Consider the following 17,262-nt stretch of genomic DNA (forward strand, 5'->3'; position numbering starts at 1 on the left):
ACCTTAAAAAATTCTCCACATTATTGCCTCAATCTTTGATTTTGCTAGTAACCAAAGGAGGGAAAATATTAAAAACTTTTTCAAAGAAAAAAATTATAAAAAATAAGAGAAAGGAAAGACAATGATTAGAGTAAAGTGACATAAACATTCAAACAAAACAGTACTAGTATGTAATGAGATTACATGTAAAACTGTGAAAGAGAACAAGAAAAGTAGAATCTTAGCTGGAGGCAAAAACACACACTCCCCTAAATTTACTCTCATAATTCAAGTACACCATCATCATAAATTCAACCTTTTCACACATGCTCATAACTTTTTCAACATTTTTCAACACTTTCTCTTTGTGCAACATAAAGCTTCTCCAATAACCTACTAGTACTATACTTCACTAGTCACTACTCTATTTTCTCTCTTAAAACCTCATTCACCTCACACAACAACAACAAAAACACTAACAAAACAAGAACAAAATGCAATCCTTGTACTTGTTTATCTTGTTTATGTTCTTGTTCTTCTCCTCAGAAGCATCACTAGCTTCAATCAAATCAAATAATAGAAGGATCCTTCATGAACCCTTTATACCGTTAAACTCTCTCCCTCCATCAGAACTACCTAAACCATCACCGCCACCATCACCACCACCGTCACTTCATTCTCCACCCTCAACCCCAAACACCAAACACCCATTTTCCACCACCGGTCCCACCACAGTTCCCACGGACAACAACAACCCAAACCAAAACCAATACCAAAATGAATCACCGTTTTTCCCAAACTACCCTCTCTCACCACCACCACCTTCACCACTCACCTTTGCTTCATTCCCAGCTAACATCTCTGCCCTAATTCTCCCTCACACCCCTCAACCAGCTTCCTCTTCTAACAAACTCATCCCCATAGCACTCTCCGCTACTGCCATAGCCGCCGTCGCTGTTTTCATTTTCGGTTTCGTTTACTTCCGGCGACGCCGATATAACCGTCGTGCTTCCACCGAAAGCAAGACTCTAAGATCCGACAGTAGCCTCGAACTTTTCCCGCGTAATGTGGAGACCGCCGTCGATGTAAACCCCTCCGAGTTTCTCTACCTTGGTACAGTAGTAAATTCGCGACAAATTGACGTTGCTCCTCCTCGCGGTGGCGCTTCGGTTTCTCGAAAACTCGAGTCGCCTGAGCTCCGTCCTCTTCCGCCGTTAGCACGACTGCCGGAACCTCCACTACCACCACATCGTGACAACACTTATTCAGATGAAGAAGACGAAGAGTTTTACTCGCCGAGAGGCTCCTCTCTTGGTTGCCTAGAAAGCTCAGGTGGCACAGGATCGGGTTCCCGGCGAGCATTCTCCTCCATAGCCGCTGGAAGAGGCGGCGAATCTAGTTCAATTTCATGTTCTTCCTCTTCTTTCGGTTCTCCGGCACAGTCTCATTCGATTAGCCTCTCACCGCCGGCGAGTTCTAGTCCCAGGAGAACACAACAAAAATCACCTGAAACTACACCAATTCAGAACCAACATGTGCAATATCATCCTTCTTCTTCATCGTCATTCTCTTCATCACGTTCAACACCAGAGAGAGATTTCGATGGAGAAAAAGAAAATGCTTCTTTACCCTCAAATGCACATGCATCATCATCATCATCAGTGTCATTACAAGAGAGATTCATGGAGAAAACTGAAAACGCTTCTTTACCAGAACAACAACCAAGGTTATCCAATCATTCTAGTGCTTCATCTTCAGCTTTTTCTCTTCCTTCTTCACCGGAGAAAATGACAATGATGCATCAAGGTTTTGATCAGTCTCCACGAATGTCGAGTGTCTCCGACGGGTTAAAGCTACCCGGTCTGTCATCATTGCCATTGTCACCCGCCCTACTTTCATCGCCTGAAACAGAAAGAGGAGGGTTTAGCTGCAATCCAAATCAATGGGGAACATTTTCTTATGCTATGCATGCGCCACAGAGGAAACATTGGGAGGTACCGGTTCTCCCAAAGCCTATAGCTCCTCCACCGCCTCCTCCTCTGCCACGGCAGAGGAGGCATTGGGAAATGTCAGCAACCTCGGCTATTGTTGATCAGCCTCGATCGATTTTGAAGCCGCCTGTGTTAGTACCCCCTTCGAGGCCTTTTGTGTTGCAAAACCAAACAACAAACGAGTCTTTGGGGGAAATTGAAGAGAGTTCGAAACTTAAATTGAAGCCATTGCATTGGGACAAAGTGAGAACAAGTTCTGATCGCGAAATGGCGTGGGATCAGATGAATTCCATGTCGTTCAAGTAAGATTACTAATTGTCATTAATTTAATTATGTAGTTATTCCTATCTTTATTTTGATTAATTTTTTTAGCCTTTTAGGTGTATGAGTATCTTAGATAATTTGATATTTGCTTGAAATTAAGCGCTTATAACATGTTATAAGTTGTTTCCACAAGCTCAAATAAGCTGGTGGATAGCTTTTCTGTTGATAAATTGAGAACTCTTTTGTGTATATGCTGTAATTGGTGTTCTTGAACTAAGTAAATTGAATTGGGTTGGCTGCAGATTGAATGAGGAAATGATTGAGACATTGTTTGTAGTGAACACATCAAACCAAAAGCCGAAGGATGCTACTCCGCGTTCTGTTCTTCCCTTGCCAAATCAGGAAGGCAGAGTACTTGATCCGAAGAAGTCTCAAAATATTGCAATCTTACTCAAGGCTCTTAATGTCACAATAGAAGAAGTGTGTGAAGCACTTTTAGATGGTATTTTCTCATTCCTGCATTAGGTTATTATGACTTTGATTTTCTGTAATTTTTGTATTGGATAAATAATTATCGATTAGGCATCTAGTTAAGTTGTAGTCCTTGTTCATAAAGTATGGTAATTAACTGTAATTCTAGCAACCGTCTTCAAATATTTACCGAGGATACTGATAATGATACTAAATTAACCTTTCCTCAGGTAGTAGTGATACAGTTGGAGCAGAGCTACTTGAAAGTTTGTTAAAAATGGCACCAACCAAGGAAGAAGAACGTAAATTGAAGGAGCATAAAGATGACTCACCGACCAAGCTTGATGTGGCTGAGAACTTCTTGAAGGCGATGCTTGATATACCTTTTGCATTTAAAAGGGTTGAAGCAATGCTTTACATGATCAACTTTCAATCTGAAATAGAGTATCTTAGAAAATCATTTCAAACTCTAGAGGTATTTACTCAAACTATCTATTGTGTTTGTTCATTTGATTGAGGATGAATGGAATCTAGTATTGTCCAATCCCATGTATTAAATTGGTTATTTTTTTCAGGTTGCCTGTGAAGAGTTGAGACATTGTAGAATGTTCTTGAAGCTTCTAGAGGCTGTACTTAAAACTGGGAACCGAATGAATGTGGGAACAAATCGTGGTGACGCAGAGGCCTACAAACTCGATACACTTCTCAAGTTGGCTGATGTCAAAGGTGCAGACGGGAAAACCACTCTACTTCATTTTGTCGTACAGGAAATTATTAGAACCGAAGGCGCTCGTCTCTCTTCTACTAACCAAACTACAAATCCTACTCTGATCGAAGATGTTAAGTGCAGGAGACTTGGCCTACAAGTTGTTTCCAATCTGAGTTCAGAGCTATCAAATGTAAAAAGGGCTGCTACTATGGATTCTGAACTTCTCAGCAGTGATGTCTCTAAACTTTCCAAAGGAGCTACAAACATAGCTGAGATTGTGCAATTAATCGAAAAGGCAGGATTGGATGAAACCAGTCGGAAATTTACAGAATCGATGAACAATTTCGTTAGAATGGCTGAGGAGGAAATCATGAAACTTCAAGCGCAAGAAAGTGTCTCTTTGACCCTTGTGAAGGAGGTTACAGAATATTTCCATGGGAACTTATCAAAGGAAGAAGCTCATCCGTTAAGAATCTTCTTGGTTGTAAGAGATTTTATAGCAGTTCTTGACCGTGTCTGCAAAGAAGTCGGTATGATAAACGAACGAACTATGGTTAGTTCGGCTCATAAATTTCCTGTTCCGGTTAACCCAATGCTTCCGCAACCTCTTCCTGGATTACATGAAAGGAAACATTGTAGTAACTCTTCAGATGATGAAAGTACATCATCACCTTAGCTTAAATCATTTCTTTTTATGTAGAATATATAGAGAAAATTAGTATGAATAGAATATGTATTATATAATGTTGTTATAGTACTAGCTTGTAAATAGAGCTTTTCAATTGGAGAGAACCTTGCAATGTTGTTTTTGTATTTTCAGTGATTGGTTTTACTATTTCTTTATGAATGACAAAATAGAAAATAGGAACAATTTTTCATTTCGGGGAGGGTGCAATTGTTTTATTTCTTTTCAATGTGTGCAAGGGGCTCGAGGTTTTTCTTTATAAATTTTTTATAAGAGGAATTCAAGGTTTTTTGTTTGAGCTAGCCCGTGATAAAATGGGACCCGCCATTTTTAATTGGTCAATCAACTTTTTTCTTTGCTATAAATGCTGTTCAAACTTTTTTTTTTCTGACAAAGTTGTTCTAGCTATTTGGTACCTTGACCAATGACCAGAGACTTGGAATACTCTCACGAGCCAATTGAAAGTCACTAGAATTCATTCTTTTTACTCGGAGTATCAAGTTTTATTATCACAATAAAATCTCATTGGATAATTTCATCTTTAAGTCTTATAAGAATATTTTCAGTCACATTAATCCGCATATCCCATTTGCCACTGCTCTTAACATTGCTTCAGCACAAGATCAAGATACAACACTATTTTTTTCTATTCCAAGTCACAAGATTCTCACTAAGTAAAGTATAATATTTTGTAGTTGATCTTCTATCTAGATTGACCCTGCATAGACAACATGGGTATATAGTTCAATGTCCACATTTTTATTTTGTTCAAACAAAATTCTTCCCCGAGAAGTTACTTTTAGATACTGCACAATTCATACAATTCATAGCGCAACTTGTAAATGGTTCTCTTTTGGAAGATGCATAAATTGTCTTACTAAACTTATAATAAAAGCAACATAATGTCTAATATGCGATACCTATATAAGTTTTTCAACTAATCTTAAATACATTTCCTTATCAATAGGAATATTTTCTTCTAAGTGTTTTAACTTTACACTTGAACTAATTGGTGTACTTGGAGGCTTACATGTTGTGTTACCCGTCTCTTGCAAAAGATCAATACTATATTTTTGTTGAGATAAGAATATTTCTTTCTTAGAGTGGACAATTTTACTTCCCATAAAATACTTTAATTTTTTCAAGGTCTTAATCTCAAATTTCTTGGCTAAGTGTACGTCTAACCGTTTATGTTTCTTCTCACATCACTTACTACTAGGATGTCATTTATATACACTGTTACTCTCCCTGTCTAAGAATGTTTGTTAAATATAATATGATCTCAATGTCTTTGTTTGAAGCTTAAACCTACCATAACTTTGAAGAATCTTTCAAATCATGTTCGTGGTGATTGCTTTAACATATATACAATCTTTTTTAATTTGCACATAGTGTTGGCGGTATTAAGTTCACGATATCTAGAAGGTACATCCATTTAGATTTCTTCTTCAAATTCTTCATAAAGGAAGACATTTTTCACATAACATTGATGTGAATTTCAATTGTAATTAGCTGCTAACAATAATATCATCATATGGTATTCATTTTAACAACTGGAGCAAATTTTCCTGAATAATCTACTCCGCAAGTTTGGATGAATTCTTTGGCACCAAATTTTGTCTTAGACCTCTCAATAGATCCACCAACGTTGTATTTTATAGTGTATTCCCATTTCATTTGATAGATAAACCAATTCTCAAGTATTGTTCTTATTTAGTGTCTTCATCTTCAAGTCCATGATTTATTTCTATTTTCTATTGGGCAATGCCTCAAATAAAGATATAGGTATTGTTATAGTATTTCAACATTTCCATTTTTACAATATCAAGATCAGCTTCAACCTTGTCACCACTAATTTCAATCTTAACTTTTGTCTGAAGGTAAGGTCAGAAAGTATAAGAGACTTATCTACCTTACTTATATTCTCCCATTAAAGACGGGTTTGAAGTAAGTAACGTTCTTATTTATGAAATGTAAAATTTCAATAGGCAAAGAATTTATAGAGAGAAGATGATAACATTTGTAACCCTTTTAGGGGAAAAAAAAATACTATAAAGACACATTTTAATGTTCTAGAGTCAAGTTTTCCTCTACCATCATCACTATGGATATGGAAAAGTGATATACACTCAAATATTTTAGTAGTGAGATTACTAGAAGTGAACACATCAGGATAGAATATAAATATGACTTCCATAAGAGTTTTGGAGGCAAGGACGATAAATGGTAAACTATTTACGAGACACGGCTCAGTTAAGACAACCTCGCCTCAAAATTTCTTAAGAACCATATTTTAGAATGTCTTAACACGTTTTTGGTCTAATAAGTGCCCATTATTTCTAAAAAAAAGTCATTTGTTGGAGGTTCTTAACACATGCATGCAAACTCGTGAACCATACCTTCTTTTTGGGAGAAAGAATTAAAATAGTGGTTAAAGTAATCTTTAGCGTTATCACGCCTAATTCTCTTAACACTCACACCAAACTGATTATTAACCATAATGAAGAAGTGAAAAAATAAAAAACAGACTTCAAATTTTGTTTTAACGAGTAGACCCAAGTAATGCGAGTGCAATGATCAATAAATATCATAAATCAACAAGCACGTGATATATTTAGAGCATTAGACAATACGAATGAAAAAAAATAAAAAGTACTCGTTTTATTAGTGTCTGGAAAAGAGACACGCTTGTGTACAGTAAGCTGACACACCTCACAACAAATAATTCACATCTGAATAAATTTAAACTGGTAGAAAATAATTATTTTATAACTCTAAATGAATGATGATCAAGGATACAAAATGACATTTTCTCGGTTGATTTTAATTGTTCTAAAGAAAAGGAGTTGTTGTTAAATAGATTTGGAAGAAATATTCTAGTTATATAAGTAATAAAGATGATTCCATTCTTTAACATTTTTATTTGTCCTCTCTGAATTCTTGTTTTGGAAAATAGAAACATTGTTATAAAAAAACAACACTACATGATAGACCTACAATGAGTTTTTGTATTGAAATTAGGCTAGTGAACAATTTAAAAATATGAAGAACAGTTTGAAGGATTGTAGATGACCTTATTTGGATATCTCCTTGACCACCTACAATTATAAGAGTACCATCTGCGGTGTATATTTTTGTATTGCTAGGACAAAGTGAATAAATAGAAAAGTGTGTGATAAGTGTGTAATATGGCCAGTGGCTCCAGAATCAAGTATTCAATATTTGTTATAGGGTTTATCTGAGATATTGATTTAAAAAAATTGAGATTTACCCATTGAAAGCGAAAACAGAAACATACAGAGTACATGAATATGTCAAAGAAGAAGTATTTGTTGCATTCTCTAGTTTACTAAGGAAGAATGTCAACCTTTCTACTTCATATTGGTTGAATGTAACCAATCATTCTTCTAACATATTAATAAATGTCACGCGAATGTGTCTTACTGAATATAATAAAAAAGACCAATAAAGAGAAGTAAAGAAGCCCGCAGACTTCAACCAAGTTGATTATTATTATTTCCTTTAAAAAACGAAAAAACGATATTGTAGAATTATCCACTTATAAACACAACACATGTCATATCTCTAAGAAATGTGTGATTAAATCTACCCCTTCAAACCCAACACAATGTAGGTGGAAACTTTAATGAAGGCAAACCAAATGTCACAATTAGGTGACTATTGACTAGCGATAGACCACAATGAATGCAGAATATCCAACACCCTCCCTAATGCTCGAATTTCAATGAGCCTGCAGCATCAACGATGCACAAAACCCAACAAAAGATTTAGAATAAGCTCTAATACCATTTTAGAATTTGAATTAAGTCTAACTCATCCCTATAAAGTTGAGTTGTACGGTGATGGTTGTCCCTTACTTATAAACACAATACATTTTATATCTCTAAGTAATGTGGTTATTATATTTACGCCTTAAAACTCAACAATATAGACATTGGAGGTTGCAAGGAGAACAAACTGAATGCCGCAATTAGGGACTAGGGACAGACTATAATGAAGGCGAAATTTTTAACACACCCCTCCACATTTAGTTCTCAATGAGTCTAAAGCGTGGACGATCCAAAAAGACCAATAATAAATATAGGATAGGTTTTAATACCATGTGAAAACTGAATAATATATTTTGGGCATGAAAAATATAGGAGTAACTGATCAAAGATTTAAATATAATTACTTCTATAAATAACGATAGATAGTAAAAAATAACTTCATACAACACTTATTATGACTTTTTTAATTGCATACTTGAAGTAACCTATTCATCTAAAATCCAAGTGAGTTTAAATTTGATCAAGATTTTTCAATCTTAGTGAGTTTAAATTTGATCAAGATTTTTCAATCTTAGTGAGTTTAAATTTGATCAAGATTTTTCAATTGCATAGTGTCTTCTAGTGGACTAACTGGATCAATAAAAGAAGTGAACTAAACTGCATGTAATTAACTATCCTGTTAAGACTACAACAACATTATCCAAAAACACTTTTGTAGTACTTGATTTATTGATATTAACCTAACAAATGTGACATCCACTATATCCACCGTTGATACTATCTTTTGAAAAAAATTGATTGATTTTCATCACTTTCATTTAATATTTTAATGCTTAGTTTTCCTCATGCTATTTACAAATAGACAGTTCTTAGGGTCACAAAGCTGCTAGATCAAGGTATACAACTTTAGAAAACATATGAATAAACATTAAAATCATGTTCATATATAATCTGCCTAAGCAGAAGAGTGTTTCTATCAAATCCCTATAATGCTAGTAAAAGTTATACAAGGCAAACTTGTGCCTTCAATAACTTGACAGCAGAATTATTACATTAGATCAAATTGTTTTTAGATTCTGCTAATATAACTAGTAGTACACATTTTAATTAGTTTACCAGTAACTGCTGTTGTGTTTTTTATGTTCTGAAGAACTCATTCAAGTTATCAGCGTCTATACGCTCTAATATCCGGCGTGCTTCTTCTTCTGTTGCCGGTACTACGTTTCGAAGTTTGAATCCATTTTTCATAGCTTTTGCCTCTGGACGGACGGTGAATGAGAAATGGAAAGTATTTGATACCTTGGTACAGTCGTGAACTCGCGACAAATTGACACCGTTCCTCTTCGCGGTGGCGCTTCGGTTTCTCGAAAACTTGAGTCGCCGGAGCTCCGTCCTCTCCCGCCGTTAGCGCGACTGCCGGAACCTCCATTACCACCGCATCGTGACAACACTTATTCAGATGAAGAAGACGAGGAGTTTTACTCGCCGAGAGGCTCCTCTCTTGGTGTTATAGAAAGCTCAGGCGGCACAGGTTCGGGTTCCCGACGAGCATTCTCCGCCATAGCCGCTGGAAGAGGCGGCGAATCTAGTTCAATTTCATGTTCTTCCTCTTCTTTCGGTTCTCCGGCGCAGTCTCATTCGATTAGCCTCTCACCGCCGGCGAGTTCTAGTCCCCGGAGAACACAACCAAAATCACCTGAAACTACACCAATTCAGAACCAACATGTGCAATATCATCCTTCTTCTTCATCGTCATTCTCTTCATCACGTTCAACACCAGAGAGAGATTTCGATGGAGAAAAAGAAAATGCTTCTTTACCCTCAAATGCACATGCATCATCATCATCATCATCAGTGTCATTACAAGAGAGATTCATGGAGAAAACTGAAAACGCTTCTTTACCAGAACAACAACCAAGGTTATCCAATCATTCTAGTGCTTCATCTTCAGCTTTTTCTCTTCCTTCTTCACCGGAGGAAATGACAATGATGCATCAAGGTTTTGATCAGTCTCCACGAATGTCGAGTGTCTCCGACGGGTTAAAGCTACCCGGTCTGTCATCATTGCCATTGTCACCCGCCCTACTTTCATCGCCTGAAACAGAAAGAGGAGGGTTTAGCTGCAATCCAAATCAATGGGGAACATTTTCTTATGCTATGCATGCGCCACAGAGGAAACATTGGGAGGTACCGGTTCTCCCAAAGCCTATAGCTCCTCCACCGCCTCCTCCTCTGCCACGGCAGAGGAGGCATTGGGAAATGTCAGCAACCTCGGCTATTGTTGATCAGCCTCGGTCGATTTTGAAGCCACCTGTGTTAGCACCTCCTTCGAGGCCTTTCGTGTTGCAAAACCAAACAACAAATGAGTCTTTGGGGGAAATTGAAGAGAGTTCGAAACTTAAATTGAAGCCATTGCATTGGGACAAAGTGAGAACAAGTTCTGATCGCGAAATGGCATGGGATCAGATGAATTCCATGTCGTTTAAGTAAGATTTTTAATTGTCCTTAGTTATAGTTATTCCTATCTTGATGTTGATTAAATTTTTTAGTCTTTTAGGTGTATCTTAGATAATTTGATATTTGCTTGAAATTAAGCAATTATAACATGTTATGAGTTGTTTCCTTAAGCTCAAATAAGCCGGTGAATAGTACCTGTTGAGAAGTTGACAACTTTTGTGTATATGCTGCAATTGGCGTTCTTGAACTAAGTAAATTGAATTGGGTTGGTTGCAGATTGAATGAGGAAATGATTGAGACATTGTTTGTAGTGAACACATCAAACCAAAAGCCGAAGGATACTACTCCACGTTCCGTTCTTCCCTTGCCAAACCAGGAGAACAGAGTACTCGATCCGAAGAAGTCTCAAAATATTGCAATCTTACTCAAGGCTCTTAATGTCACAATAGAAGAAGTGTGTGAAGCACTTTTAGATGGTATTTTCTCATTCCTGCATTAGGTTATGCCTTTGATTTTCCGTAGTTTTTGCATTTGGTTTATAGTTATTGATTAGGCATCTATTCAAGTTGTAGTCCTTATTCATAAGGTATGGTGATTAACTGTAATTCTCGCAATTGCCTTCATATATATTTATCGAGGATACTGATAATGATACTAAATTAACCTTTCCTCAGGTAGTAGTGATACACTTGGAGCAGAGCTACTTGAAAGTTTGTTAAAAATGGCACCAACCAAGGAAGAAGAACGTAAATTGAAGGAGCATAAAGATGACTCACCGACCAAGCTTGATGTGGCTGAGAACTTCTTGAAGGCGATGCTTGATATACCTTTTGCATTTAAAAGGGTTGAAGCAATGCTTTACATGATCAACTTTCAATCTGAAATAGAGTATCTTAGAAAATCATTTCAAACTCTAGAGGTATTTACTCAAACTATCTATTGTGTTTACTCATTTGATTGAGGATGAATAGACTCTAGTATTGTCCAATCCCATGTATTAAATTGGTTCTTTTTTTCAGGTTGCCTGTGAAGAGTTGCGACATTGTAGAATGTTCTTGAAGCTTCTAGAGGCTGTACTTAAAACTGGGAACCGAATGAATGTGGGAACAAATCGTGGTGATGCAGAGGCCTACAAACTCGATACACTTCTCAAGTTGGCTGATGTCAAAGGCGCGGATGGGAAAACCACTCTACTGCATTTTGTCGTACAAGAAATTATCAGAACTGAAGGCGCTCGTCTCTCTTCTACCAATCAAACTGCAAACCCTACTTTGACCGAAGATGTTAAGTGCAGGAGACTTGGCCTACAAGTTGTTTCTAATCTGAGTTCTGAGCTATCAAATGTGAAAAGGGCTGCTACTATGGATTCTGAAGTTCTCAGCAGCGATGTCTCTAAACTTTCCAAAGGAGCTACAAACATAGCTGAGATCGTGAAATTAATCGAAAATGCGGGATTGGATGAAACCAATAAAAAATTTACAGAATCGATGAACAATTTTGTTAAAATGGCTGAGGATGAAATCATGAAAATTCAAGCACAAGAAAGTGTTGCTTTGACCCTTGTGAAGGAGGTTACAGAATATTTCCATGGGAACTTATCAAAGGAAGAAGCTCATCCATTCAGAATCTTCTTGGTTGTAAGAGATTTTATAGCGGTTCTTGACCGTGTCTGCAAAGAAGTCGGAATGATAAACGAGCGAACTACGGTTAGTTCGGCTCATAAATTTCCCGTTCCGGTTAATCCAATGCTTCCACAACCTCTTCCTGGATTACACGACAGGAAACATTGTAGTAGTAGCTCTTCAGATGATGAAAGTACATCATCACCTTAGCTTAAATCATTTCTGTTTATGTAGAATATATAGAGAACATTAGTATGAATAGAATATGTATTATATAATGTTGTTATAGTAGTAGCTTGTAAATAAAGCTTTTCAATTGGAGAGAACCTTTGCTTTTAATTGGGATTTACAAATTACAATGCTGTTTTTGTATTTTCTGTGATTGGTTTTGCCATTTCTCTATCAGTGACAAAATAGAAAAAAGGAACAATGTTTCATTTCTAGGGGGATGCAATTGTTTTATTTCTTTTCAATGTGTGCAAGGGGCTCGAGGTTTTTCTTTATAAATTTTTTATAAGAGGAATTCTAGGTTTTTTGTTTGAGCTAGTCCGTGATAAAATGGGACCCGCCATTTTTAATTGGTCAATCAACTTTTTTCTTTGCTATAAATGCTGTTCAAACTTTTTTTTTTCTGACAAAGTTGTTCTAGCTATTTGGTACCTTGACCAATGACCAGAGACTTGGAATACTCTCACGAGCCAATTGAAAGTCACTAGAATTCATTCTTTTTACTCGGAGTATCAAGTTTTATTATCACAATAAAATCTCATTGGATCATTTCATCTATAAGTCTTATAAGAATATTTTCAGTCACATTAATCCGCATATCCCATTTGCCACTGCTCTTAACATTGCTTCAGCACAAGATCAAGATACAACACTTTATTTTTTTCTATTCCAAGTCACAAGATTCTCACTTAATAAAGTATAGTATTTTATAGTTGATCTTCTATCTAGATTGACCCTGCATAGACAACATGGGTATATAGTTCAAGATCCACATTTTCATTTTGTTCAAACAAAATTCTTCCCCGAGAAGTTACTTTTAGATACTGCACAATTCATAGCGCAACTTGTAAATGGTTCTCTTATAGCGCAACTTGTAAATGGTTCTTTTTGGTTGATGCATAAATTGTCTTACTAAACTTATAATAAAAGCAACATAATGTCTAATATGCGATACCTATATAAGTTTTTCAACTAATCTTAAATACATTTCCTTATTAAAAGGAATATTTTCTTCTACGTTTTTTAACTTTACACTTGAATTAACGGGTGTATTTGGAGGCTTACATGTTGTGTTACCCGTCTCTTGCAAAAGATCAATACTATATTTTTGTTCAGATAAGAATATTTCTTTCTTAGAGTGGACAATTTTACTTCCCATAAAATACTTTAATTTTTTCAAGGTCTTAATCTCAAATTTCTTGGCTAAGTGTACGTCTAACCGTTGTTTCTTCTCACATCACTTGCTACTAGAATGTCATTTATATACATCAATAACACTGTTACTCTCCCTTTCTAAGAATGTTTGTTAAATATAATATGATCTCAATGTCTTTGTTTGAAACTTAAACCTACCATAACTTTGATGAATCTTTCAAATCATGTTCGCGGTGATTGCTTTAACATATATACAATCTTTTTTAATTTGCACATAGTGTTGGCGGTATTAAGTTCACGATATCTAGAAGGTACATCTATTTAGATCTCTTCTTCAAGTTCTTCATAAAGGAAGACATTTTTCACATCAAATTGATGCGAATTTCAATTGTAATTAGCTGCTAACAATAATATCATCATATGACTCATTTTAGCAACCGGAGCAAATTTTCTTGAGTAATCTACTCCGCAAGTTTGGATGAATTCTTTGGCACCAAATTTTGTCTTATATCTCTCAATATATCCACCAACGTTGTATTTTATAGTGTATTCCCATTTCATTTCATAAATAAACCAATTCTCAAGTATTGTTCTTATTTAGTGTCTTCATCTTCAAGTCCATAAGTCCATGACTTATTTCCATTTTCTATTTGGCAATGCCTCAAATAAAGATATAGGTATTGTTATAGTATTTCAACATTTCCATTTTTACAATATCAATATCGGTTTCAACCTTGTCACCACTAATTTCAATCTTAACTTTTGTCTGAAGGTAAGATCAGAAAGTATAAGATAAAGATATAGGTATTGTTATAGTATTTCAACATTTCCATTTTTACAATATCAATATCAGTTTCAACCTTGTCACCACTAATTTCAATCTTAACTTTTGTCTGAAGGTAAGATCAGAAAGTATAAGAGACTTATCTATCTTACTTATATTCTCCTATTAAAGACGAGTTTGAAGTTAGTAACCTTCTTATTTATGAAATGTAAAATTTCAATAGGCAAAGAATTTATAAGAGAGAAGATGATAACATTTGTAACCCTTCTAGGGGAAAAAATATACCATAAAGACACATTTTAATGTTCTAGAATCAAGTTTTCCTCTACCATCATCACTATGGATATGGAAAAGTGATATACACTCAAATATTTTAGTAGTGAAATTAGTGGAAGTGAACACATCAGGATAGAATATAAATATGACTTCCATAAGAGTTTTGGAGGCAAGGACGATAAATGGTAAACTATTTACGAGACACGACTCAGTTAAGACAACCTCGCCTCAAAATTTCTTAAGAACCATATTTTAGAATGTCTTAACACGTTTTTGGTCTAATAAGTGCCTATTATTTCTAAAAAAAAGTAATTTGTTGGAGATTCTTAACACATGCATGCAAACTCGTGAACCATACCTTCTTTTTGGAAGAAAGAATTAAAATAGTGGTTAAAGTAATTTTTAGTGTTATCGCGTCTAATTCTCTTAACACTCACACCAAACTGATTATTAACCATAATGAAAAAGTGAAAAAATAAAAAACAGACTTCAAATTTTGTTTTAACGAATAGACCCAAGTATTGCGAGTGCAATGATCAATAAATATCATAAATCAACAAGCACATGATATATTTAGAGCATTCCACAATATGAATGAAAAAAATAAATAAAAAGTACTCGTTTTATTAGTGTCTAGAAAAGAGACACGTTTGTGTACAGTAAGCTAACACACCTCGCAACAAATAATTCACATCTGAATAAATTTAAACTGGTAGAAAATAATTATTTTATAACTCTAAATGAATGATGATCAAGGGTACAAAATGACATTTTCTCGGTTGATTTTAATTGTTCTAAAGAAAAGGAGTTGTTGTTAAATAGATTTGGAAGAAATATTATAGTTATATAAGTAATAAAATAATAAAGTAATAAAGTAATAAAGATCATTCCATTCTTTAACATTTTTATTTGTCCTATCTGAATTCTTGTTTTGGAAAATAGAAACATTGTTATAAAAAAACAACACTACATGATAGACCTACAATGAGTTTTTGTATTGAAATTAGGCTAGTGGATAATTTAAAAATATGAAGAACAGTTTGAAGGATTGTAGATGACCTTATTTGGATATCTCCTTGACCACCTACAATTATAAGAGTACCATCTGCGGTGTATATTTTTGTATTGCTAGGACAAAGTGAATAAATAGAAAAGTGTGTGGTAAGTGTGTAATATGGCCAATGGCTCCAGAATCAAGTATTCAATATTTGTTATAGGGTTCATCTGAGATATTGATTTAAAAAAAAATGAGATTTACACATTGAAAGCGGAAACACAAACATACGGAGTACATGAATATGTCAAAGAAGAAGTATTGTTGCTTTCTCTAGTTTACTAAGGAAGAATGTCAACCTTTCTACTTCATATTGGTTGAATGTAACCAATCATTCTTCTAACATATTAATAAACGCCACGCGGATGTGTCTTACTGAATATAATAAAAAAAGACCAATAAAGAGAAGTAAAGAGGCCCGCAGACTTCAACCAAGTTGATTATTATTATTTTCTTTAAAAAAATGAAGAATATCGTAGAATTATCCACTTATAAACACAACACATGTCATATCTCTAAGAAATGTGTGATTAAATCTACCCCTTCAAACCCAACACAATGTAGGTGGAAACTTTAATGAAGGCAAACCAAATGTCACAATTAGGTGACTATTGACTAGCGATAGACCACAATGAATGCAGAATATCCAACACCCTCCCTAATGCTCGAATTTCAATGAGCCTGCAGCATCAACGATGCACAAAACCCAACAAAAGATTTAGAATAAGCTCTAATACCATTTTAGAATTTGAATTAAGTCTAACTCATCCCTATAAAGTTGAGTTGTACGGTGATGGTTGTCCCTTACTTATAAACACAATACATTTTATATCTCTAAGTAATGTGGTTATTATATTTACGCCTTAAAACTCAACAATATAGACATTGGAGGTTGCAAGGAGAACAAACTGAATGCCGCAATTAGGGACTAGGGACAGACTATAATGAAGGCGAAATTTTTAACACACCCCTCCACATTTAGTTCTCAATGAGTCTAAAGCGTGGACGATCCAAAAAGACCAATAATAAATATAGGATAGGTTTTAATACCATGTGAAAACTGAATAATATATTTTGGGCATGAAAAATATAGGAGTAACTGATCAAAGATTTAAATATAATTACTTCTATAAATAACGATAGATAGTAAAAAATAACTTCATACAACACTTATTATGACTTTTTTAATTGCATACTTGAAGTAACCTATTCATCTAAAATCCAAGTGAGTTTAAATTTGATCAAGATTTTTCAATCTTAGTGAGTTTAAATTTGATCAAGATTTTTCAATCTTAGTGAGTTTAAATTTGATCAAGATTTTTCAATTGCATAGTGTCTTCTAGTGGACTAACTGGATCAATAAAAGAAGTGAACTAAACTGCATGTAATTAACTATCCTGTTAAGACTACAACAACATTATCCAAAAACACTTTTGTAGTACTTGATTTATTGATATTAACCTAACAAATGTGACATCCACTATATCCACCGTTGATACTATCTTTTGAAAAAAATTGATTGATTTTCATCACTTTCATTTAATATTTTAATGCTTAGTTTTCCTCATGCTATTTACAAATAGACAGTTCTTAGGGTCACAAAGCTGCTAGATCAAGGTATACAACTTTAGAAAACATATGAATAAACATTAAAATCATGTTCATATATAATCTGCCTAAGCAGAAGAGTGTTTCTATCAAATCCCTATAATGCTAGTAAAAGTTATACAAGGCAAACTTGTGCCTTCAATAACTTGACAGCAGAATTATTACATTAGATCAAATTGTTTTTAGAT

The 17,262-nt window shown here is 34.9% G+C and overlaps 2 protein-coding genes across 2 annotated transcripts; both read left to right on the forward strand.

Moving 5' to 3' along the window:
* The first annotated feature begins 276 nt into the window (after window positions 1-276).
* LOC131609734 (formin-like protein 1) lies at window positions 277-4,292 on the forward strand. Its single transcript, XM_058881527.1, has 4 exons — window positions 277-2,272; window positions 2,537-2,736; window positions 2,936-3,180; window positions 3,281-4,292. The coding sequence occupies exons 1-4, from the start codon at window positions 474-476 to the stop codon at window positions 4,088-4,090; spliced, it is 3,054 nt and encodes a 1,017-aa protein (XP_058737510.1). The 5' UTR covers window positions 277-473; the 3' UTR covers window positions 4,091-4,292.
* A 4,894-nt stretch (window positions 4,293-9,186) lies between these two features.
* LOC131614501 (formin-like protein 1) lies at window positions 9,187-12,317 on the forward strand (the record flags this gene model as incomplete). The annotated part of the gene is made up of 4 exons (XM_058886074.1): window positions 9,187-10,376; window positions 10,624-10,823; window positions 11,022-11,266; window positions 11,367-12,317. Coding segments are annotated over 4 exons (2,448 nt in total), but the record flags the coding sequence as incomplete, so codon positions are not given.
* Between the last annotated feature and the right edge of the window lie 4,945 nt (window positions 12,318-17,262).

Source organism: Vicia villosa, linkage group LG6 (genome assembly GCF_029867415.1).
Source record: "Vicia villosa cultivar HV-30 ecotype Madison, WI linkage group LG6, Vvil1.0, whole genome shotgun sequence".
NCBI lineage: Eukaryota > Viridiplantae > Streptophyta > Magnoliopsida > Fabales > Fabaceae > Vicia > Vicia villosa.